The sequence below is a fragment of the Periplaneta americana genome, chromosome 1 (genome assembly GCF_040183065.1).
Source record: "Periplaneta americana isolate PAMFEO1 chromosome 1, P.americana_PAMFEO1_priV1, whole genome shotgun sequence".
In the NCBI taxonomy this organism is placed as follows: Eukaryota; Metazoa; Arthropoda; class Insecta; order Blattodea; family Blattidae; genus Periplaneta; species Periplaneta americana.
In genome coordinates, this window is record NC_091117.1 from 168,160,100 (window position 1) to 168,186,245 (window position 26,146).

The 26,146-nt window shown below is 34.4% G+C and overlaps 1 protein-coding gene across 2 annotated transcripts; it reads right to left on the bottom strand.

The window, feature by feature from the left end:
* On the bottom strand, positions 1 to 26,146 carry LOC138709362 (uncharacterized). 2 transcript variants are annotated; one of them, XM_069840090.1, is made up of 5 exons: positions 26,026 to 26,146; positions 21,718 to 21,933; positions 18,756 to 18,875; positions 12,727 to 12,819; positions 1 to 988 (listed from the first exon to the last, which is right to left on the bottom strand). In XM_069840090.1, exons 1-5 carry the CDS (start codon positions 26,123 to 26,125, stop codon positions 531 to 533), a joined length of 987 nt encoding a protein of 328 aa, XP_069696191.1. In that variant the 5' UTR covers positions 26,126 to 26,146; the 3' UTR covers positions 1 to 530. The 2 variants fall into 2 exon arrangements, with proteins under 2 accessions (XP_069696191.1, XP_069696200.1); XM_069840099.1 differs by having other exon boundaries at positions 2 to 988; positions 21,724 to 21,933.

Here is a 26,146-nt window from a genome sequence, read left to right on the forward strand (position 1 = left end):
AGAAATAGCAGCATCATGACTGGAAGAGTCTATAGGAATTTTATTTTGTAATGTTGGGTCTAAAATAAAGCGAGTATATATTACAAGTACATTGACTTTAAATAAAATAAATATTGCAGCTTTTTATGCATAGAAACAGTAAGTCAATTTCTTTAATAGTTCTATCTCTACACATTTAACGTTGTATGCGAAATCGATCACAATATACCATTTTGAGAATGTCTGGAAATTAAACAACTCTCTTCATTTTCAAAACTATTCCTTTCCATGACCGTACATTTATTTGTTACTGTGCCATTTCTTCAGTCATTTATTTCTCGTTGGTAATGCTCCGAAAGTTTTTGTTATTTTACATATTTTCTCCTACCTAAGGCTTTTTTTTATCTTTAATTCATCCTATTTTCTTTTTGTTTTCTTAATTGCAATTTACTTTTCTTGACAATTGTTTGACATGCATTTTTTTCTCGTCAAATGTAATAATTATCTTCTGCTCTTCCCTCGAATTTCTTCCACATTTTCATGTGTGCCTGCTACTTCCCATGGATGGTTTGTAATTCATTATTCTCATTATTCATCTCTTCTTTGAATTCAACCTTTCTCCACAGTCTTTCTTCCCTACCTTTCTTCTCGTTCTTTTCTGCTTCTTCAATCCGAGTCTTGTTGAAGCCTCCTCGTTTTCCTTCTGGCCCATGTTCCTTATTTTCCCCTTGCCTTGTTGGAACACTTCCTCCTGTCACATTTCTTTGAGTTTCTATGTGCTTGTCCTCGACGTCGCCCTGTCCCTCGTCCTCCCACTTTCCGACGCCTTCGCTGCCAGCGTAAAAGCAGCCGATGTCCAGGAACAGCAGCGCCTTTTGCTTGAAGCCCACCTCCAAAGAAATGCATGTGTACCACGTCTTGTTCTGCAGGTAGTTGTTGTACATCTTAGTCTTCAAGTGGATCTGTCGGAATCTTCCGAAATTTAAGTTGAGCTCCGGCCGGTTTTTCCCTGAAAAATTGTATCGATTACTACAGTCAAGTCAATTGATGCCCACAGGCGCAAGCGCGCGCTTTAGAGCTCAGGAGAGTCTGAGCGCTTTACAGCTGAAAGGAAAGAGACAGACGAAAGAGATAGTGTATGCCGCTTGGTCGAGCTATATACAGGGATGGCCAGCACTGATTTAATAGATAAAGGGAAGAGAACTTATTAAAACTGTATCCATGTTAATTTTTAGATTTGTCTGAGAAGTATAAGTGCATTATAAGAATGTAAGTTTTAATTTTAATGCTTATTTTTCACAAGTTTGTTCTTTTTATTCAAAAATAATATTTTCTAAACTTTTTTTTTATAGAAAAGTGAAATTTTCAGATATAGGCCTATTTATTTAGTAGTCTTACAGATATGAAACAATGTTTTCGTAAATCTAATATATCGTAAATACGTATTACTGAAGATAGTGTATTACAAATTTTGAAAATATTCGCATAGAAAATGTATGTATAGAAATGAATTAACAAAGCAACTACTGTTACATCATAAGCAAAAGATATGTGCCCATATGTTGTAAAAAAAAAAAGTTAGCTCTATAGCTTCAACAGGTTTCGAGAAAATAATTTAATATTCTGATGATAGGAAGTTGCTCACCAATATCACCTTAAAAGCATAATGCGATAATAGTTTTATTATGGAATATTACTTACAGTTAAAACATAGCCTATACAGTATACCTAGGTAACTTTGCTTTGTACTATAATATTGTTTTGATTAGTTCATTGATTACTTTTATAAGGCTAAATATACCATCAATATCAATTCCAACTTATCATGTCATGCTCAATCTCCTTTTTCTTTTTTTTTTTTTTTTTGGGATATCACTTGCTTTATGAATGATGTGTTTAATCCACTTAGTACAGGATAGTTGTACTACTATGGAATTTATGTGAATATTCCTAACGTTTAAAACGCAACTGCAATATTAAGAAATTCGATTTAGTACTTTTGTTTTACAGACAATATAGATATCAAACAGAAAAAAGCCATATAAGAATAACGACATAAAATTTCACGTTCCGTTAGTAGTTTATGCACCACTGTTTTCTTAATCCAACAGGCTGCTTATTACGCCTTCCATGCCTAGCGCTTGATGCCCGCACACGACGTCAAGGTAAAAAAAAATGCACTTGCTTTGACATAACTGGGTTACTATATTGAACTGTACGATTGCAGAAAACGCGTAAAATTACAGTTATGGCTTGGCTTTCAGAGGATTGGAACCTGAGCGGATGCTTGCACTTACTGTAGGCTTACTTTGGCCATTGTGCGTCCTATACGTTCATTATGTGATAGGATATATACAATATACAGGGTTAGTTAAAAGTTCCGCACCACCGAAATAGCTTTTGAAGCACGTGGTTTAGTGACATGAAACTTGGTGTATGGGGATAACAATATACCAAGAACTCAATAATAGTATTACCGAGTTTTTTCTACTTCCGGTTAATCGGAAGTAACTCCAATTCTCTTATTTTAAATGGAACACCCAATATATTTTTATTTTTTAATAATGCTCATTAAGAGCTTTTCAAAAAGTACCCACACTTGATATCTCTGTACAAATTCAGTGTTGCTAAATCAAGACAACAGAAAAGTGTAGGTCTAACGAATAATACGAGTAAAACGCTTCTTTTGTTTACAATGATTTGATTGTCCTTCGTTTATATCCATCGAATACGTGTAAAACGCTTCTTTTGTTTACTGCAATTTAATTGTCCGTTGTTTATATCCATGGAAACATGTTTATTGATACAGACATCTTACTTAAGGAATTGAATCTGATATTCTAGTGTGTTAAATAATTCTGTCTGATGTTGAGCGAAAGGAAAATAATTCAAATTTTAATGATTATTGACTATGGAGACAAACAACGATCTCATCGAGAGGCTGCGAATTTATTTAATGATATGCATCCGGATCGCAATCCAATTCCACATACAATAGTGACAAGGATCGTAAGGAAATTCACTGAAACTGGAAGCGTAAAGGGTTTATCAAGTTCAGGTCGCCCGAAAAGTGCAACTGATGATAATACTTCATTGGACGTTCTCCTTCGTGTGCAAGAAAATCGAAAACCATCTACTATAAATTTGGCGTTAGAATCTAATATAAGACAAAGTTCCGTGATGAAAATCCTTAAAAGTGCCAAGCTACATTCTTACAAAATTCAACTTTTGCAGGAATTTTCTGAGGACGATCCCGACAGAAGAATGTATTTTTGTGAATTAATGATGGAGCGCATTAACAACAATCCGGCTTTTCTTACACAAATTGTATTCTCAGATGAAGCCACATTCTGCCTGAATGGATTTGTCAACAGACACAATTGCCGATGCTGTGCAGAAGTAAATCCACAATGGATGGGGGAGAACCACACGCAGTATCCACAGAAACTTAATGTTTGGGTTGGTATTATTGGTGACCATATTGGTCCTATCTTCTTTAGAGAAACTCTAAATTCTAATAGGTACATGGATTTGCTCCAAAATCAAGTAGTACCTGCTTAGCAAACTTATTTCCACATCCAGTCAAACATCGTCTACCCAGAGATGACATCTACTTTATTTCCAACAAGATGGAGCTCCAGCTCACTATGGATAGAATGCTCGTGAGCATTTAGACCAGTTTGTTCCACAACGATGGATTAGTAGGATAGATCACATAGAGTGGCCAGCTAGATCCTCAGATTTTTCGCCTTTGGACTTTTTTGTGGGATCATTTGAAGTCAGTAGTATATCGAGAAAAACCCAACAACTTAGAACAATGGAAGTGGTGCAAGATATTTCTAAAGCTTGGTTAAACCTATTAAATGGTTTCTATGATTGACTGGCACATTCGCAAGCAGCTGAGGGCTACCAGTTTGAACACAGAATTTAGAAGATTAGCTAGCTTTGTTTTGTTTTTGTTAAGGAAGGGGTATTTTATTATTTCAATATTCGATACACTTTTCTGTTTTCTTGATTTAGCAACACTGTGCAGAAGAATAAAGTGTGGGTACTTTTTGAAAAGCTCTTAATGAGCATTATTGTAAGACAAACAATTATATTGGGTGTTCCATTTAAAATAAGAGAGTCGGAGTAATACCCTTATTGAGTTCTTAGTATGTGGTTATCCCCACACACCAAGTTTCATGTCACTGAACCACATGCTTCAAAAGTTACTTTGGTGGTGCGAGACAACTTAGTTCGTCAGAGAATATTCAGAGTGCAACGCAGGTGGAGGATCCACATTATATTCCTTTTTTTAAATTTCAGTAGGTTATTTTACGACGCTTTATCAACAGCTCAGGTTATTTAGCGTCTGAATGAGATGAAGGTGATAATGACGGTGAAATGAGTCCGGGGTCCAGCACCGAAAGTTACCCAGCATTTGCTCATATTGGATTGAGGAAAAACCTCAACCAGGTAACTTGTCCCGACCGGGAATCGAACCCGGGCCACCTGGTTTCGCGGCTAGACGCACTAACCGTTACTCCACAGATGTGGACTCATTATATTCATATTGAGTGATGATGATAATGGAGAATTGTTGGGATGTCACAGGGGAACAGAAGTATCCGGAGAAAATTCCTGTGTTGCCTTGATCATGGATTTTGTAGGATTTTTAGGGAATTGGACCCGTGTTACCGTGGCGGTTATTTACAGTACTTCTAAGATGATAAACCTCTGCAATGCATTAACATTAACTTACGCATAGTAAAAGCCATCGGCGTGGGAGGGGATTTATCTATTTTCCACGAGATTGGGTTTTTGATGAAGTGTGACAATGGGACAAGCTGTTTCAGGGAAAACTATAGTGCTCTCAGAAGACTATCATATTGCCTCATTTTCCATTAAATTTTACAGTCAAATAATGTTTTGTATGGTTAGAGACTATAAAAATGCTCAGTTATAAAATAAATATAAAAAGAATTAAAACGAAAGAAGAAGAAAAATTGGAAGACACGATTTGTAGCGATTTCCTGTCATGTAGTTGTTAGGATGAACATTCTTTATTCTTTCGAAACACGGAGGTCTGCCACTCGCACTCATTTCGACAGCTGGGAGCATTTACAAATGAGCTTATTTAAGCTCGCAAAGCTAATCAGTTGGTTGTCATGGTAATCTCGAGCCCACTTCCGCAACAAATACACAGGTGCGTGTTGACAAGTTGCGTCGCGAGATGTTGCCACTTCGCGGCGTAATCGAACCCTTATCTTCAGACTAACATGAGTTCTCACAGCAGGCTATCTCGGACTAACAGAATCCCTCCACTTCCGGCTCACATGTAAACATGTATACTAGCACTACTTGTATTTTACACATTCGCCGCCTTATCTTCCATTTTTTTTCTTCTCTTTAAATTTCTTTTTGCTCTCGTTTCTTATTTATCCTTCCCTGTTATTTTGTCCATATAATATTCGTTGATATTTCAAATTCCTTTCCTCTTTTCGACTTTGTTATTTTTCTTCTTCTTCTTCTTCTTCTTCTTCTTCTTCTTCTTCTTCTTCTTCGAACCTTCCTTTTTCAAATCATTTTGATCCACTTAATTGCAGAATTTTCGAATGTGAACTTTTTTTTCGCTTACTTTCTCTATTTTCATAAATGTCATTTTCTTTCTTGCTCTTTTTCCTTCTCCTCTTTCAACTTTTGTTTTCCTTCCTCGTTTTTCCATTTTATCTTAATTGACATGTACGAAAGTTTCGAATCTGGGCTTTTTGCGCCATTTACTGCCATAAATCAGTCCCATTTATGATAAAACTTTTACATAATACATACTTCTCGGTGCAGCTCTGTCACATTTTGTATTTGTCGCTTTTACCAAAAGGAAAACCTGGCCCTGATGTAAAAAGGAAATTCTCACTCTTCAAAGATATTTTTAGACATGAAAAAATACCATATTTTAGATTCGTTCATACTTCCAGGACGAAGGAATTGGTACCCGGAGTCTGTGGTGCAAGCAACGAAAATTGGTCTATTTCGAATCCGACTATTTAGAATTCTTTGGAGACAGAATTCCTTTGCCACGTTTGCAGATTTTGCTGGTGTTAAATGAATATCGGCTAATTTAGCATTAACGAATCCTTCCATTATGTAAAATATTGGCGAGTGAACTTCCTGCAAACCTTGAGATGTTTATGGTGGAGTACATGTTTCTCTCCTTTTATTCTCTTTCGAATCCTTTTACTCGCTTTCAACTGTTGTAATGCTGAGCAACATCCATTTGCCAGTCCAGCGTCACAACCAAAGCATCGTCATCGTATTGTTTCCCGAATTTACCAGGATTGGAGATTGGTATGATAAAATGCAATCTGTAGATTGAATGATCAACAGAGATCCTTGGTTATTGTGACAGTGCCTATATTAGGATATTTAACAAATCAATATTTATATATATTTATTACATTACTTCTTCTTTGTGAAGAGCTACAATATCATCTAGATGAGATATTTTGGTATTTCTTTGGACCAGCACTAGTGTCTCTCTCAGAGTAGGCCTCCAGGCCGTGTGGTTAGCGCGATGTAGGGCAACAATGAAGATGTCACAGGACAGGTACAAAAAAGGGACAAAACCCAATCTTGCGGAATAGAGATAAATCTCCTCCCACGCCGGAAATCGGTTTTTACTCTGTTTAACTTAATTTAAATATGCTATAGAGGTTTAACATTCTAACGGTCTTACTAATAAACCGTGTATAGTTTTTATACGAGATTATGCAGAGTTGAGACAAAACGTTACTAATAAATCATGCATAAGCGATGGATGTATAAACAGTCTGTAACTACTGTATACAATGGGATTTGCTTTGCAGTAATTGTATACACGAAACCCCTTCTTTAAGCCCTCTAACAGCTGTTCGTATCGTAGTGTGGTTATCGATCAGAGCCAGTTGTACTATCGATACTTAATACGGCACACTAGAGCACTCTACCGGATACAATAGAGAACCTCAGATATTCTATTACCTTTCGTAATGAAGTAATGACGAAACTATGACGTAGCTGTGTAACAGTTATACTGTTATACACGACGTATGTAGTGATTATTAGTAAGGAATTTGCACACGACTTATAAACGAGCTACTCATTGTACAACTATAAGATAGTTAAACATCTGTATATAGAGTTTTTATTAGTAAGACCGTAAAAGTATCGTAAATAACCTTCGCGGTAGCTCGGGACACTTTCAATCCACTCTGAATTTATAACTTGTATTGGGCAAGCCCGTGATTAAGGCAACATAGAGGTTTTCTCCGGGTACTCCAGTTTCCCTGTGACATCCCAACAATTCTCCATTATCATCATCACTCATTACGAATGTAATATGGATCCTCCACCTGTGGATTGTAACATTCACGCTCGTAGAGTCAGAGCGAATAGCAACAAGTTATTGTAAATTTATGCGAGTTTCTTTTTAAGTTTTTAAAAAATAGCCATGTCTTTTGTTTTATTATAATAGTAGGTTTCTTGTTAGAAGTTCAATGTTATCCAAGTTCGATTGTCAGCAGGAAAGTACCATTTAAATGAGATTTCTCTCTTGTCTTTGTTCCGTCTGTTCTTATTCGATGCTGTCTACCTGATCCATTACTTGTGAGTGTTCACCATTTGTCCGAAATAATGACAAGCTTTGAGAATTAAACAGGCCAAAGATCAAATCCTGGCCACTTGTAATAATGAGTATATATTATGACACTTTACATAAGGCTTATGTTTACTTTTATTGATTATAGTAATTACTAGATATCAGGATGTTTAATCTTTTGAATTTATATTAAAAGGAACATTCTTATGAAATAGAAATGCATGTGTACATATTCCCTAACAAGTTCATTAATATCAAATGAATACCAGCTCTTTGACGTCTCTGTTTCTCGTAATATACTTCTCAAGTAATTAAATGTAATATCTCCACATTCCAGACAAAATAATTGATAAATAAATGCATTCCAGTACTTGCCTCGGTATTGATAAGTAGCTAATAAGTTAGAAGTTATTTCACTGTCGAGTGCAATGAAACCTATCTTATCTCGAATTCTTTCTATGTCGCCAGACATGTGGCTTTTAAGTCAAAAGATAGCGTGTCCATCAATATTTGTCAACTTACGAAAATGCACGGAATATGACTTTTACAGAAAGTAAAACCTGGATTTCACGTCTTCCTTGTTTCTAAATCCGATTCTAAAAGTATCACGAAAACTATATTCTCGATTTGTGTGTAATTCCTTGATTTTACGTTCAGACTGAGCTTTTAATAGTAAATAATGATTGATTATTCTACATTGATTAAAGTATAGTCAGGTTATTTAGATGTTAGTTTCAATCTTAACCTTCACTAAATACAGTTTTTTCCTTTTTACTTACCTACAGTTATTAGTAAACCAGTATTTTGCGAAGTTAAAATATTTATATTTCTATATTGTGTTAATACGATACTACTTGTACAGGGACATCATTTCATTTTTACTAACATTTCTAATATTAATCTGGCTATACCTTTGGATTAACGGTTGAGAACCGAAAACACCGTTTGCAACCCCCGACCACGACTGGAGTTCGATGATACTGGCGTAAAATACAAACAAATCACTTTACTAGGTATAGGAGGGAAGAAAAGTAGTTAATCCATTTACGTAAACTAGGAAATATAGCGATTTTGAGTTTGATGATTTTCATTAGGTTTTTGTTTAATCAAAATACAGTATTGTATTAACAATATATGTTTTTACTCACGAACTGTGCTATCCATTCGGACGTATTCATTATCCAGTGTACATTATCTAACGACGCCACAGACCGTCATGTCCTTATATTGGCAACATTGTGTATTTAGTTCAGTTTGGTTGTAACCGTAGCGGCATAGTTCAAAGCTACCGTTGCAAATTCTGCAGTTTAGCGAAAGTTTTAACACTAAAGAAACATTTTTATGGCCATTGTTATGATAAGTGTGATGTCATCAGAAACTTTTTAAAATTATACTTTATATTCTTATTCGCATCATCTGAAAGATTTGCTTCTTCTCTGAATCACTACACAAACTATCAATTGTTTTTATATTAAACGTTGCTATGGTAAGCATATAGTTGGGCTTCCGTAGCTGTAGAAGCAGTTTAATTGTTTAAATTAATATAAAATGAAAATTTTCTTAAGTGGAAATGAGAGAATTGAGATTGTAATTATGGTTGGAGATAAATCACCAGCAGTAATTGTAAAAAGAAGGAATTTGTGCAGCGTCTCTATCATTACCAGGTCGTAAATGGGAAACATTTTGAACATTTAATTAATTGAAGATTTGCTGTGTTGACTCAGAGGAATTTATTAATTTATTCGTTTTAGAGAAATTACTAACAATTTTATTCTCAATTATAGGTGTCAAATATTGAAGTTATACAATTCGATTTGTGACGAAATTGTGTTACGAGATACATATGTAGCTATTGTTTGTAAATTCAACAAGTTTTACAAACATCAAATTCAGTTAAAAGACTGAGACATACATTTATGAAGATTCTCTTTCAGATGGTATAAAGAAAAACATAGTGTGCCATTTAAAATGTTTGTTGTGACGTCACAACTCGCACAACAGTGATATTAAAAACAGTTCATTTCTGTGAAAAATTTGTATTTAAAAATATGTTTGACGTGTTCGAAGATTTTTCCCAAAAATTAAATGTAAAAGACAATGTGCGGAATTTATGAGACATATTGTATAATAATAGCATCTAGAAGAGATATTAATCGATGTCAACATTAGTAGATGTGTCAAATAGATGACAAGGGGACTCCAGAGGTGTACAATACGACGGAAGCAGAATCATTTTTTCGAACTCTTCAATCTTGTTCTTGTTACAGACAGCGATGTAATCTTAAATTCATTTATAATACCAGCTTTCATAAAAGAAATCAGATTTCTGCGCCTACACCTACAGTTACATGAATCCTTGACATTATGCATTTATTTCTGTGTGACATTTCCTTCGACCGCATCCCTTTACGTCTCGGACTTCCCATGTCAAGTGATTTCTGACGTAAGATTTTATACCATCATTTTTCACTTTAGCAATGTTTAACGATGCCATGTTGTCTTAATTTTATATACTTAATAGCTGAACGGCTAGAGTGTCGGCTTTCCACGCCTGTAAGCCAGGTTCTAATCCCGGCGTGTCCAAGTGCAATTTGTGGTGAACAAAGACTGTGCTTGGTTGCAGATTTTCGCAGGACATTTCATCATTGCTGTATTAATAATTAACATAACACCACAAAATTATTATCGTCTGGTATTATGTGCGAGTAGATCGCATATCATGGCATACTGAGGGCAACAGTACTGTGATGAGAAGTTCCATAGTTACCGCGCATCACTCCTAAAGGAGGACGCTTGAGTAAATGACGCAAAAAGTCAAGTACCCAGCATTGGATAAAAATACATAGTGGATCATTGTTTAACGGATATTTTACAGTAGATCCTTGGTGGAAATATGCCTGAACGCGGGCCACTTTTAGTTCACGAAATGATTGATAATTAATGGAAATAATAATAATAATAATAATAATAATAATAATAATAATAATAATAATGTTATTATTATTGATTATTATTACTGATTAAAGTAGTAAACAGTAGAAAGAAACAAATCATACGAGAGATAATACTTTTATTTTCTATGAGTTTTTTTTTTTAATTTCTGTGTTGTCAAGAAAATATAATTAAAATATCAACATCTGCAGTTTTAATACTTTGTTGAAATTGACATTTAATTATTTATAAGCTACGTTTTCACTGTAGCCTAGTTGTTTATTTATCAGTAATTGGAGTAACACATTCTTACAAAATACTTGCTTTGCAATCTTAAAAATTCTCTCTGTTATTTCCCTTAAAGAAGCTCTAGTTTCGAAAACAAGTACACAAAGTAGACTATACCGCTTTATTTGGTACTTCAGAGGCAATTTAATTATATTGCTTTATTCGGCACTCTCCCTTATTTCATAAAATTATAGACTAGAGCAGGGATGCCAAAGCGCCTGTATTATGTACTCACTACAAGCAATACAAATCCAACAAGGTTCACTTTTCAGCACGGTAAAGTAAAATCATCGCTCTTGAGGAAATGTTATGTGGGTTATTGAGAGCACGCTGTGCAGACACTTTGGCATCCCTGAGCTAAGAAGAAAGATAAACATATTTTCAACAAATAAGTTTGTTCACTTGGTGTGTTTTTTTTATTTGAGATGTAACAATTAAATAAAACGTCTGATTACAAAAAATAATAACCCAAAGGAAAGTTGCAATTTGGTTGATTTTTCTGCCACATATTTTAAAGTATTTTACGGGAATTGAATTTCGTTCCCTTGGATAACTGGTTATGATTATACAAATTGAATCGTAAGTAATGTCATTAATTTATTTCAGGCGATTATATTCTTTGACATATTTCGAACAGAAAAGTTTAATATAGTTTTGTTCGTTTTTGCTTCCTTTTCGATATAAAAATTGTTTTGTCTAAAATATTTCATAGCGTGTTTTGGGAAAGCCATTGATTTAATTCCCAATATGCTCAGTCAGTTTAAGAGAATAGTGTATTATGATACTAAATGATTGAAAGAATTTTAGTTTTGTCCTTGAAATGTGCAGAAATTTGATCTGATTAAATGTAACTTTTCGGTATGAAAAGGAATTTTAAAATGTTACATTTGTTTGCATAACATTTCTGCACATTAAAGTACAAAACCAAAATTCTTTCAATTATTCATTGCTCTCTTAAATTTACTGAGCATATTGGGAATTAAATCAATGGCTTTTCCAAAACACGCTATGAAGTGTTTCACAGAAAAGAATTTTTATCTCAAAAGGGAAGCGGAATCGAGTAAAATTGTATTAACCTTTTTTGCTTGAAATACTGTGTCTCAAAGAATAAGCCCCTGAAATTAATGACATTACCTACCGTTCAGCACATACATTTATTTAACGATAATTATTACTAATGTAATTATGCATGTATTAGTCATTGAGAGTACTTTATAATTGAGTCCTGTAACATAATGCTGAAATCGTCAAGGCTTGTTTCGGCTTTTCAAGGACTGGACCCGGGATGAATCCTTGCACTGAGGCTTACGTTGGTCCATTGTGAGCCCTATCCCCTATATAATATGGTAGGCCTAATTGTCAAAGTCCAACAAGTGACGTGAGTGACATTCGAATATCCCATCCTGACAGGCGAGACATTCTGGTTCAATCCTGACCCACAGGTCCCATCTCCAAATAAGCCCCTGGACTCGGAATTCCAAACCCTTTCTATGCCAGCATTGGAAACCCGAAGGTACTCTTCTCAAGACTACACCACAGTCTATTTTTAACTGTTGCATATGGCAGATGAGTACCGCAAGAAAAATCCTCTGTAACGTCTTTGTTCACCACGAATTCCATCATGATACAAGACCTGACCGTGATCGAACCCGCGCCGCCTGGATAAAAGTCCAGTGAGCTAGCACTTAAGTGACAGACGCGACTAATGGTAAAGATAGGTTGAACTACAATACTTTGCAAAACTGAGCCTTCAGTTATTTTTCAGTAACGTAATTATCCCAAGATTTGAATATAATCGAACCTAGTCCCATTAATTATTGATTGACTATGAACTGCAACTGAGCAGACCTCATATTTTGAAATCTGATAAGTTAGTTATTAAATTAATTGAAGGACTTAACATTGATACTTACACGACAACGTGTAGTCACCGAGAGATTTCCCGTCCACCAGTAAGCGTATGCTGAGTGCTAGTTCTTTTAAGACAATGGCCACCTGCAGACACACTGAAAAGAATATCTTTAGAACTTTACACATTTAATTAATTAATTCTACGTCTCCTCTGTCTCTTACATGACTAACTTTACATATACATTATAATCATGAAATCCTGATTTAAGGGGTAGCCCGTGTCTCGCTTCTTACTCATTTTTGTGAGTATTCTGAACTTACATCACAAGTAGCGGACCTCTCTGAATATGTAGTTAGCATGATGTACGTGAGGCTATCGAATGAAATAACACGCGCTACAAACCCATTCCTTACGGAAGGATATAAAGATTAATTTCCTTCCAGGAATCAAATCCAGGTCTTCTGTTTTCACATTTGAACATATTACCATTTCAAACTAATAGTTTCGCCCCCCCCCCCTCCTAAAAAAAATTCATCTATTTAAGTTTATAATAATTTTTGTCCAAGATCTTCATAAAAAGTAGCGCTTTTTACTTAAGTAAAAACCCTTATCTTTTATGTGCAATTTTTCAGAACAATTGACTCTTTTATATCAAATATGGACAAAATTCTTGTAATAATTTAACTAGACAGACTAAGAGAGGACATTACATAGATACACACATAGGCCTATGTACAGTACACACATACGCGTAACTTCTTATACATACATAATATACGCTTACACGCATATTAGTCGACCAAACTTGTAACAGGACGGGGAAGTGGAGCGCTGATATCGTGTGTTTACAGTCTTAGCGCCGGAAAGAGGTAGAGTAGGTTTCATATTCAAACTGAAGCACGAAGTACAAATGTAATGTTAGTGAAGTGACGATTGTTATAATTTTCCTCATATTAAGTACAAGTAGGCCTATATATACGTCCTTTATTGCTACGTTACATTACTTTAATAGGAATTTTATGACAGTGGTATTTTGTGCTAAGAGAATAATCAACTTATATTTGTGGAGGTCGTATTTCTTCCAAAGTACATTTACTATCTCTTCACCATGTCCCCTTCTCATTTTTCAGGGAATATACTGGAATATGTAACATGATATAGCCTACAGTTCCAAAAGTCATTATATTCGTAATGAAACTTAATTTTTCCTTGTAATTTTTAATGGCATTACGACCATTCCATTGACACGGGAACAAGAGTTCCTTATTTGAGACTATATAACAACAAGAGGTCCAGTAAAGCATTAGGCCTACGTATTTCGCCAGGACACTTTTTTTCGTTTTCTGAAGAAAGTGCAAAATGGATTTAGTGACTAATGGAACTGGACTCCTCACTTATCCATACTTCGAATTTATTCACAGCTACCATCCCTGTTTTCCGAGGTGCTGAGATTTGTAACTCCTTCCTCTTTCCCAATTTTAATTATCGTTTTTTATTTTAAGCATTGATGCAACACATGCATTGAACTGACTTACATTTTAACAATGTTTTTCTCTTCTCCGTAAAACCGTATTGTTATACGAGTAAATAAGACGTCTGGCTGTACTATTAGGAACTAGTTTTTTTTTTTAATTTTTTACACACGCTCACCTCGTATTCAAGGGTTGTCATTTGAAGCGAATGTATTGCTTACCGCTCAACGGGACGCCACGGTTGTAATTCACAATATCGCCAGCCTATTTATAAGCTTGGTCGACTAATACACACACACACATACATACATACATACATACATACATACATACATACATACATACATACATACACGTACATACATACACAGTACATACTAATATCAGAAATTAGAAAGGAAGCAACTGTTCAGTAACTACTCTGTAACCTACAACAATTCACTTGAAAGCTTTGCACCAATTTATTCAGTCACTTAATTTGCAAATAGATGCAATAGAGGAAACAATTAATTTATTTATAATAATGCACACATTATAATAATCAGGAAGAATTTAGGTGTAGAAGTTGAGGTTTAGATTAAAAATTAAATTATGGTTAATTTTATTCCTATAAAATTGCACTTACTTTTAAAATGCACATAGAATAACCGATAGAGTTTGGATACTGTATTCAGATTTAGTTTCAGAAATTAGCTATGTTTGTTTTATTCCTGTAAAATATTATAATTACCAATTCCTTAATAATATATTGTCATAATATAAATTGTTGATCCAAGTTAATATTGTAATAATCTAAATTAATATTATAGTAGTAAAACTGCTTTGTAATGTAAAAGAAAGCATGTAATATTACTTTGTAAAAAAATACATACATACATACATACTGTATATACGTACTGTACTCTCGTACTGTACATAGTACAATTACGGCCTTTTTAGCTCAGTTGGCAGAGGATTGACGTTACGGGGTTCGAACCTCGGTGATGGCATCGTCGTTGATTGACTGAGCCAAGGTTTCTGAGGATTTCTGACGGGGTTCTCCCGTTTTCCTCTATCACTTTACCCGTCAGTCTCATTATCGTCAGTACTACATAAGCCAAAACTGTGTCGGTGTGATATAATATAGTATTGTGACTGGAATACAGATGGCAATAGTATAGGCTGGTTTACAATAAACCGGGAACGGAAACGACAACGAGAACGGGAACTGAAATATTGTTAAAATAAATGTATTTAAATGTGAGCATTCACAATAGTTAATTGTGAATGCTCACATTTAAGTACATTTATTTTAACATTATTTCCTTTCTCGTTCTCGTTGTCGTTTCCGTTCCCGGTTTATTGTGAACCAGCCTTAAGACTATGCCATAGTACGCTTTCTGGACGGGCGTCGGAAACCGCACACCAGAATTTGCTACCTGGATTTCGGTCATATAGGAACTGCACACCAACATTTTCTACCAGGATTACGGTCATATGGAAACTGCACTCCAAAATGTTTTCTACCTGCTTTGCCGATATTATACATATTTTTAATTTACCAAACTGTTTTAATTTTGTTAGAGATGGAGCGTTTGTTTACATGTTAGTTCGTAAACCAGTCACTTGGTAGCACTGTACTGTCCACGATATGCACGATATGACGTGATTTACCAGAGCACTCTCAGTGTTTGAGACCTACTTCGGACATATAATAACCTTGGTTGTGCAGTAGTTTTTCATTTCGTTCAAGATAGAGCGTTCGTTTACATCTGAAAGTGAACGTGGAAATTTAGTGCTGGTATAAGAGGTCTGTAAATATTATAAACCCAAGGAATTGAAAAAATATGAAGTAATGTGGAAGTTTAGAAAATGTAATAGGCCTACGAAAATTTATAGCTTGCTGAACAATATAGGAGTTATTAGAGAACGTGGTGAGCATAAGCATGTGGTGAACATTAGCAAATTAAATAGCCAAATAATTAATGCAACCACAAAAGGAAAAGCCATCGACGATGTTAATAGTAAGCCATAAAAAATATTTCATACTGTTTGTCAAATCTTGTCTACAGAAAACCTGAAAGTGCGTGGCATATCTCGAATAAAAGATAACTTATACAGATCCCATATTTTGTAAATTGTGCAGTTTCCGGGTAGGATTAATAAGACTCTCGTGAATCAGTGTGCAGTTTCCGGGTAGAATTAGTAAGACCCTCGTGAATCAGTGTGCAGTTTCCGGGTAGGATTAGTAAGACCCTCGTGAATCAGTGTGCAGTTTCCGGGTAGGATTAGTAAGACCCTCGTGAATCAGTGTGCAGTCTCCGGGTAGTATTAGTAAGACCCTCGTGAATCAGTGTGCAGTTTCCGGGTAAGATTAGTAAGACCCTCGTGAATCAGTGTGCAGTCTCCGGGTAGTATTAGTAAAACCCTCGTGAATCAGTGTGCAGTTTCCGGGTAGGATTAGTAAGACCCTCGTGAATCAGTGTGCAGTCTCCGGGTAGTATTAGTAAGACCCTCGTGAATCAGTGTGCAGTTTCCGGGTAGGATTAGTAAGACCCTCGTGAATCAGTGTGCAGTCTCCGGGTAGTATTAGTAAGACCCTCGTGAATCAGTGTGCAGTTTCCGGGTAGGATTAGTAAGACCCTCGTGAATCAGTGTGCAGTCTCCGGGTAGTATTAGTAAGACCCTCGTGAATCAGTGTGCAGTTTCCGGGTAGGATTAGTAAGACCCTCGTGAATCAGTGTGCAGTCTCCGGGTAGTATTAGTAAGACCCTCGTGAATCAGTGTGCAGTCTCCGGGTAGTATTAGTAAGACCCTCGTGAATCAGTGTGCAGTTTCCGGGTAGTATTAGTAAGACCCTCGTGAATCAGTGTGCAGTCTCCGGGTAGGATTAGTAAGACCCTCGTGAATCAGTGTGCAGTTTCCGGGTAGGATTAGTAAGACCCTCGTGAATCAGTGTGCAGTCTCCGGGTAGTATTAGTAAGACCCTCGTGAATCAGTGTGCAGTTTCCGGGTAGTATTAGTAAGATCCTCGTGAATCAGTGTGCAGTCTCCGGGTAGGATTAGTGGGTCCCTCGAAAAGCGGTGTGCAGTTTCCGGATCAAAGTGTGCAGTTTCCGCCTACCCTTTCTGGAGGATGGTGGGTATTGAAGTGGCCTCCATCGGAACCGTAAATGTGTCAGCTGAACCGTAGCCTAATATGACTTCACACAACTGAGACACTATAGACCTATCTACTACAGCGCTACCGTTCGTACTATAAATATCGTTCCTGCGATAGAAGTGCTCAGGAATAATAAGCACTTCGAAGGCTATAGTGTTATCCTTCGGACACTCCCACATAAGAGGGAGAAATGTATCCGTGAAATTCTCAACTACCTATTTGATTAAATTACGGTATTTTTATAATAATGCTAGTGGCTTGTGCAGCAAACGCTGCAAACTAAGTTCATTAGAAGTTCAAATTAAAATTTTTCTAATTTATTTCCAATGAAGAATAGCAGACATTTTGAAAGTTATTTGCTCCCATAATAGTGAAACATACTCCCTCTGAATGATTTTTATGCCAAATACATTTCCTTGAACCTATCCATCTTCATTTCTTGAGTTTCAATGCGAAAACGCAAGTAACAATGTTAGGACGATCAGGGAATTTTTCATGTGTGAGTAATGCAGTAGATATTTCAGGTCATTGCAGATTATAGGTGAGAGTTAAGAAAATTTCAGGTTCGATTAAACCAAAGAAATATGAAATTAATTTTTATTTAGTTTTAAGACGCAGCTAAAATAGGAAGCATGACTCATTACTACCTAGAAAAATTAGAGAATCACACATATAAATATCTACATCACACTGCCATTAAATATAGAAAAAACCCACATCATTTGACTAATAACTATAAAAATATTTCATTTTTAATAACAATATTGTTACCTTACGTAAGTTTTATAATTTTCAGTAACAATATATATATATATATATATATATATATATATATATATACAGCTGTTACTCAGTAAATTATAGAAATAAAGATCTAGTTTAAAATATTCTTTCCTGCGTCTACATCATCAATATAGTATTAATGTGCGTAATTAGTGGCAAATAGGTCTACTCACATAATATTGCATTAACTATAATAATATTTCATTTTTAATGGTAATGAGAATGAGGCCTGTAAATTATTTTTATACGCCATCTGAAATCTAAATATGTCAGCAATCCTGCAGATCATGGCCTTCGTGTAATATTGTTTATTGTAGTGTGTGTTTTGTTTTATTGTAAAAAGCCATATTTTTCAAAACTGACGACAGATGGATTTTGGAAAATAGAAAAATGATGTAGGAAAATTGACATTTCACTGAAAACTACTATTTTTCTGAAAAACTTTGGGTTCCAAGCTTCAAAATGAGGAGTCATTTATTAAAATCCGTTCAGCCGTTTTCCCGTAGTTTCCATTACCAGTCCAAATTATATATATATATATATATATATATATATATATATATATATATATATATATATTGAGTATTGTAATGAGGAAGCAAAGACGGCGGATTTAAAATTATTCTGTTTCAGATTATTTTATGGCATGAATGTAGATTAGAGAATAAATATACTGTTGAAATGAACATTTACCATCTTTGACGAATTTGAAGGTTGGCAATGATATGAAGACACAGGCGGAGCAGGACAGCGGCTCGCACATGACAGCGGGCTCTCCAACTAGAGGTCTCGTGTCATTCAACAGGGTCATGCCTGAAAAAGTCCATGTAATACACTGACACTTTAGAATTCTTTCTCTGAAAAATTTGTATTCTCTTTCGTGTGTACGATAATTATATAAAACTATAATTCTAGAAAACATATCGTAACAGTTGTATGAGATCGGGTTCTATGTCAGGCGGAAACTGGGAGATTAGCCGTAACGTAACTTTTAATGGATCTGGAATCAAATAAGCTCCAGTAAATTAAGCACCACGTCCATGTGTAATATTACTCATTGTAAATGCAAAAAAGCTTATTTCCTTATCTGCAGTCCTTGAACTTACAGCCTACACGAGACTTTTTATACAGGGTAAAGGTTGGTAATATTATGATAGTTCTTTTTGAGAATTTATTACAATTTTACTGAACGATAGGAAGATTGGTTTCCTGCGTCAACGTATTAAGGGAACGTTCTTAGACAAGTTTATGCACAAAACCGGTTCTTTTCTCGCTCAGTAAAATTATTGTAATAAATTCTCAGAAAGAACTAACACAATATTATCGACCTTTACCCTAGTGCAGTAGGTAATTATATTTACAGACGTTAATATATTGTAACTGAGAAAGATTTGAGCATAAAATGAATGAATAGTTGTATTGGTAAATGGTTAAGTAAATAAATAAGCAAGAAGATAAATAAATAAGTAAATAAATAAAATAATAAAAATAAAATAAATAAATAAATAAGGAAGTAAGTAAATAAATAAATATAGATCATACATACACAGTATATAAAGTATATATAGTTTTTATCAGTATAATTTAGTCATCTTCTAAGATTTTATTTTACAGTTGATAATCAATGGTGCTTAATTATTACACTTTATTTTTATAATACTATTCATATTTAATTAATTGTATTTGTTTTCTATTCATTTCCGGATCCTCGTGGTCATTCTTAATTAAGGCCGGATGAGTTTCTCTCTCTCTCTCTCTCTCTCTCTCTCTCTATATATATATATATATATATATATATATATATACACGCACGCACACACACACATCAGGTGTTTCAGATCACCCGTATCAGCCTTTTTCCTCGAAAACTATGTGATACTGGTTGTTCATAAAAAAAACATTTTGATAACTAAAACCTATGTAAAGAATCGATTGGTGGTAGTACCATTTCCCGTAACAAACCGGAAAAAGGATACCTGTTGTCAACTTCGAAATTTCAAATGGGAACATGGGTCAATGAAAGTATCATTGGAAACTACTTTTAAAAAGAAACAACTTTTACTGAAACTTTTTTTCTAACTTTTATTGTTTACTCACAAAGCAACAAAAGTTGTATCTTGTAAGAAATGGTCATACAAGTAAGATTTACTCTGCTCTATTATTTTACTATTTCATATGAGGGATCTAGAGCACAAGGGATATAAGTGACATAAAGCTAATGTTCAGAAAAATGTGTTTAATGTTAAGTGACAATGGAAAATCGTATGCAAAGTTTACGATGTCTGTCTTGTGCTTACATATTGTATCTTGGTTATATGAAATAATTCACTGCAGATTATGAAGAAATTTTAAAATTATGATATTAAAAATAACCATTTTATAATAAGACGTTGCACTTAATACCTCTTGTGTTCCAAGCTATTTTTCAGATTATGTAAGAATACAAACTAAATGTAAAAAAAAAATGTAATTCGTAAATTACAAAACATATTCTAAATTGAAACAAATTTACGCGTATAAAAGAAGTTGAAGACTTTTAAACATACAGAATATGTTGCTCACCCAAAACATTTTTTTCTCAGTTGTCAAACGAAAAACTGATGGGTATTAATATTATGTATATATCTTTCCTGTAAACTTGTTCATTAAGGAGCTAGAGTAATAACTTTATTTTTAAAGGAACCATGGACTTGGGTCTATTATTCGATGAATCATTTAAATCTTTCAAGCTCTGTTAACCCTTTCTGGCCTGAATTTTTACATACCTTTTATGATTCTTCACGATTATGGGTACACAAGGTTATAGAGACACCATGGAGAAAAAAAAAAAAAAAACAATCCTCTTCCTAATAGCAGCTGGCTAAGGAACTGGCGGGTGCTGCACTGTATCGGTAAAGAACGAAACTACTTCTGAGGATACCAAATGAAATCATCAGGAAAATCCTGAGAGTCGGAGATTACAGAAATGTTAGTAATTGCAAATGGACTCATTCGAGCGGAAAAGGTTAAAATGTATCAATAAGTATACAATTCTAATAACACTGAGAGGTGTAAAAAATATGGAGCTCATAGTTTACGTACTTTCTGCAAGTTCGAAATAAAATGACACTTTGTAGCACTGCAATACCGTTGTTGGGTCTTGTTTCATAAATGATACCCAGAAATGATACCCTAAATGACAGATCATATGCAAGATTCTTAAGAAGCATTTCTTCCAGATCTTTTGAAGGCTATACGGGTACGTTTAAGGAATAGAATGATTATGTGATGCGAACATGACGGATGTCCAGCACTAACGCATGAAGAGCCCGTCGTGATCTGAACCAAGAATAACGTAGTAAGTGGATTGGACGTGATAAATGAGTTAGTTGGCCTGCTCGTTCTCCTGACATGGCGTCACAAGATTTTTTTCTGGGAACGGTCAAGGATGCTTTCTATCGAAATGTTAGAGATATCTATGTACAGATAGATAAACGTACGGATAAGCAGAAGGAAAATGTGGATAGATGTATGTATGGATAGATAAAAGTACGAATAAAAAAGGAGTTAGAATAGGAATGATAGGCTAAATGAATAAGTAAATGCACAAGAAAAGCAAACAATATCATAAACATGGAATACATAGATAAAATAAAAAAATAATAGATGAAAGAACCTGTACTTCTTTCTTTAGTGGTGTTCATGAACTGCCCCACGGCGTAGACTTTTTCGTTGAGTTTCTCGAGGTGTGCTTGCATCGGGGCGCCCACCTTCCTTTGTAGCAACTCTTTGAAAGTCCTCCATCCCTTGCTTGTAGTCCTGCCCAGTGAAACAACGACATCTTTGGTTCTGCGGTATATCACCAATTTGCTGGAGTTGAGACTGAGGAAGTCTGAAAATCACATTTGCTGCCAGGAAGGTTAATCAGTAAGAGTATTAGGACATCCAATATTGTTTCAGAGAACATATAGGCTAATATAAAATAATGTGTCACTTATTTAGCATTCCCATATGACTCGTAAAATACGGGAATGACTCTTTTTTCGCTAATGTGTCCCGTTGTCCCGAAAGAGGTTTTCGGAGCTTGGTTTTGTCCCGTACTTAAAAATTAGTGACTTAAAAACTGCGAATATGAATTGTTATTTTGTTACAAATATCAGTCTCCATCACTGCTGGTAAGATTGGAATTCACTACATTGGAAACATTAGAGGTGACACTGAATGCAGGCCTATATAAAGTTTTTAAAACAGTTCATACTATGCAACAAATTGCCACTAGATAAAACATTGTTGGATCTCGCTTGTTTGATGAGATCATAATTGTGAAAAATGTTTTGAATTACAAAGAAGATAATGAGTTGAACGAAATTCTTAAATCAAACATTTGATGACGTTTGGGTGGATATGTTCAGAAGTGTTGATGAAAAGCTCCCAAATTAAAAAAAAAGTGATAGAATTTATTACGTGTATTCCTGATTCAGGCCCAGAAACAAAATTTGAGCCTCCTGAATTTTCCAAGTTCCAGTTGTAACATACTTAGCTCAGTGCACTGCGCAGTATGTTATAATTGGAACTTGAAAAATTCAGGTGGCCCAAATTTTGTTTCTGGATCTATATAAATGCAAATGTGAAAAGATTGTTCCCTCATATGAACTGACTGTGGACTGATGAAAAGAAATTACATATAAAGACAATAAATTCAGTGCTTATTGTGAAATTATTTTTCGGTGAGGACTTTGTTGCATTTCATGATCAAATTCTTCAGAACAGAAAACTGCTGTTATTATTATTATTATTATTATTATTATTATTATTATTGTATCTCCAATGGGGGTAGCTCTATTTTACAAATGTATGATAGGGCTATAGTTTTACATAAAAGAGATAACCATAAAGACAAATGGAAAAGAAGTCTGTTACAAGAAATTAATTTCATTCAGAGAAGTATTGTACCAGTGACTCTGATTTATAACAGTGCACTCTCAAATGAACCTATTTTAGCACATTTTCAATTAATTTAGTTAAATTTATTATTTAAGTACTTTATTTTCAATAATATAATAATAGTCTGCGTCGTACAGCGGGATACACGAGACTGGATCATATTAGAAATTTTGATATTATGAAAGAACTGCAGATTGAACCGATTACGGAATACCTACAGAAATACAGACAAAACTGGAGATCACATGTCATCAGAATGCCTCGTTCTAGAATTCCACGCCAAATTTTAAATTACCATCCTGTGGGCAGGAGATCCTTGGGCAGACCGTTCAAGCGTTGGCAAGAGACCATAACGGGCCACTAGGCCCAATACATGCAAGGATGATGATGATGATGATGATGATGATGATGATGATAATAGTAGTCAGTTTCATTTAATTGTATTGTTTAAAGACAACAAAGATAAGCGCGATAGAAAATATACACAAAAGTTCAAATATTAAAATCAGTGCTGAGGATCCCATATTTTTTTCTGATGTTTCTGGGAACCCTACACTTATTTCACAATTAATTGAAGTGTTTGATTGTATTTTCTGTGTGTTTATATCTTTGGATGAATTATTTTTAGCATTTTGAAATTTCTTCCTATTTCTGTTCAAGAAAGAATGAGTTTAGTTTTTTTTTAATTCTCTGCATTACCCATCTATTAACGATTTTCTTCATTTTATCAGTATGTATATACAATTTTACTTCAATTTTATAACAGCAACTTCATCTCAGAGCCGACTGGCATACATCACACTGAAGACCTGTATCATCTCATTACTAAATTCAGGTTCTTGGTCACTTGTAAGTATTGTAACAAATATATATCCTCTTCCTATTCTTTCGCTTTCTATACTTTTTTTTCTCTTCCACCCTTTCGTGCAATTTCCTCCGTCACCTCTTTGTCCCTAGCGTCTTCGTTCTTTCAATCCGTCTTAAAAATAATTAACCCAAAACAGCGCTAATCGATCATTGTGGAGTAAAACAAGGACAGTCATTATTACCGTCTCCTTTTAATTTTCATTTAGACAGCATCTGATATAATTGAAGAAGTGCCTAATGTCTACATCCAGGGTACATTTTTATATACAGTTTCATTAGCCGATGATCAGACTATTTTAACAACCTCAGAAGTTGTTATTCCAATGGATCAATTTTAATCATCTTAATGGAATTTGCTTCTTCCAGCTGTTTGGTGATTTTCAGTGCATTGATCAGTAAGTTTTCTTTAATAAGAATCAGCTGTACAAAATATGTCCTGGTTGCAGTTCTTACGTGTTGGGGAAGTTTCCCATCTATTGATAAATTTGATATACAGTATTTTATATGGTTAGTTTTTAATCAAGTTCATGCAGTTGTATATGTTTTGTTAGTTACGTGGCCTCTCTGGGATTAATTGTAAGTGAATTAAATTATTGTCAGATAGCTCCTTTAACAACCTTAGAGAATGTAAAATTGCTTGTTTTTCTGTTCCGAAGATAGAACTGTTGTCTCTATTTTCCTCGTGTATTATTTTATATTCACTAGTTTTGCTTGAAAATTACTGCACCACTACTACAATATATCGTTGGATTACAAGTAAATCACATTAAGCCAAAAATATTACCTCTGAGAAAAAGGCGTTTTAAAAGATCTTAACAGCCACGGCGTGGCTCAGTCGGTTAAGGCGCTTGCCTCCCGTCTGAAGTTACGCTTGGGCTGATTACCTGGTTGGGTCTTTTCCGAGGTTTTCCCCAACCGTAAGGTGAATGCCAGGTAATCTATGGCGAATCCTCGATCTCATCTCGCCAAATACCATCTCGCTATCACCAATCTCATCGATGCTAATTAACCTAGTAGTTAATACAGCGTCGTTATATAACCAACTAAAAAAAATACCTTAAAAGTGAATTCTCAAAATATTTTTAGTAAGTTGTTTTTCTTTATGTTTATTTAATTTTCCAATTCTGAGTTTATATGCATACATCATGTACACTATATACACCTTTTTCTCAGAAGTAATATTTTTGACTTAATGTGTTTTGCTTGTAAACCGACGATGTATTTTGTTTACTACTGTAAGTAATATATATTATTATTATTATTATTATTATTATTATTGTTATTATTACTTTTTTTTTTTTTTTTTAATGTACCAAAGTACATATGATATTTCCATCGTACTCTAAGTAAGTTACATGAAACTGGTCATATGCAAAACAAAATTACGAGTACTTCGTAATAGTTTTCAGGAGCTTAGTTTATATCAGAACAAAAAATAGTAATTAAAAAAATTTAGAAGATATTAATGATTTCAAATATTTCGTCTCTATATTATCATACATAAAGCGGAGATTTTAAATAAAAGAAAAATTAAATAGATAAACAAATAAATAAATAAATCAATGAATAAATAAATGAATAAAGAAATAAGTGAATGAATGAATAAATAAATAAATAAGTTAATAAGGAAATGAATGAATGAATGACATTTCCTATATGAAATAATCAAGAGAACACTAATATGTACAAAAAACTTTCTAAAATTTATAAAATAATCGTAGTTCCGATGCTTTTTATGGCTTAGAATTTAGGGCCATAACAAAAGGACATGAATAGAGAATATAAACCACCGTTAAAATTAAATTTCTAAGAAACACTCTTTCTAATAAAAGAATCAAAATATATATAAAAAAATAGAACGGAACTAATTAAGGGATATAATATATTAAACCAATGGATAGAATAAGAGAATACGCAAGGTATTGAAAAGATCACGTTAACAGAATTGAAGTCCATCGGATGCCAAAACAAATACCGAAAAGAAAACGATGAATAGAACAGTTTAACACTCCATCGAACGGGAACGAGGCTTGTAGGTTAAAGTTATTAAATTTTACTTAATTACTTAAACAAAAAATAAATAAATAAATAAAATTTGGATTTTTTTCAATGTTGCCATATTTATATCACAAAGCTTCAGAGAGGTAACAAGAGGATACGAAACACTGCTCACCTGCTTCCCAAGCTGCTGACACACTGAAACAAATTACAATCACGATGGTTGCCTTAAAGACGTGACTGGCGTCTTTCCTATACATGGTCTTGCGATTCATTGCGAGCACAGAGATCGGACC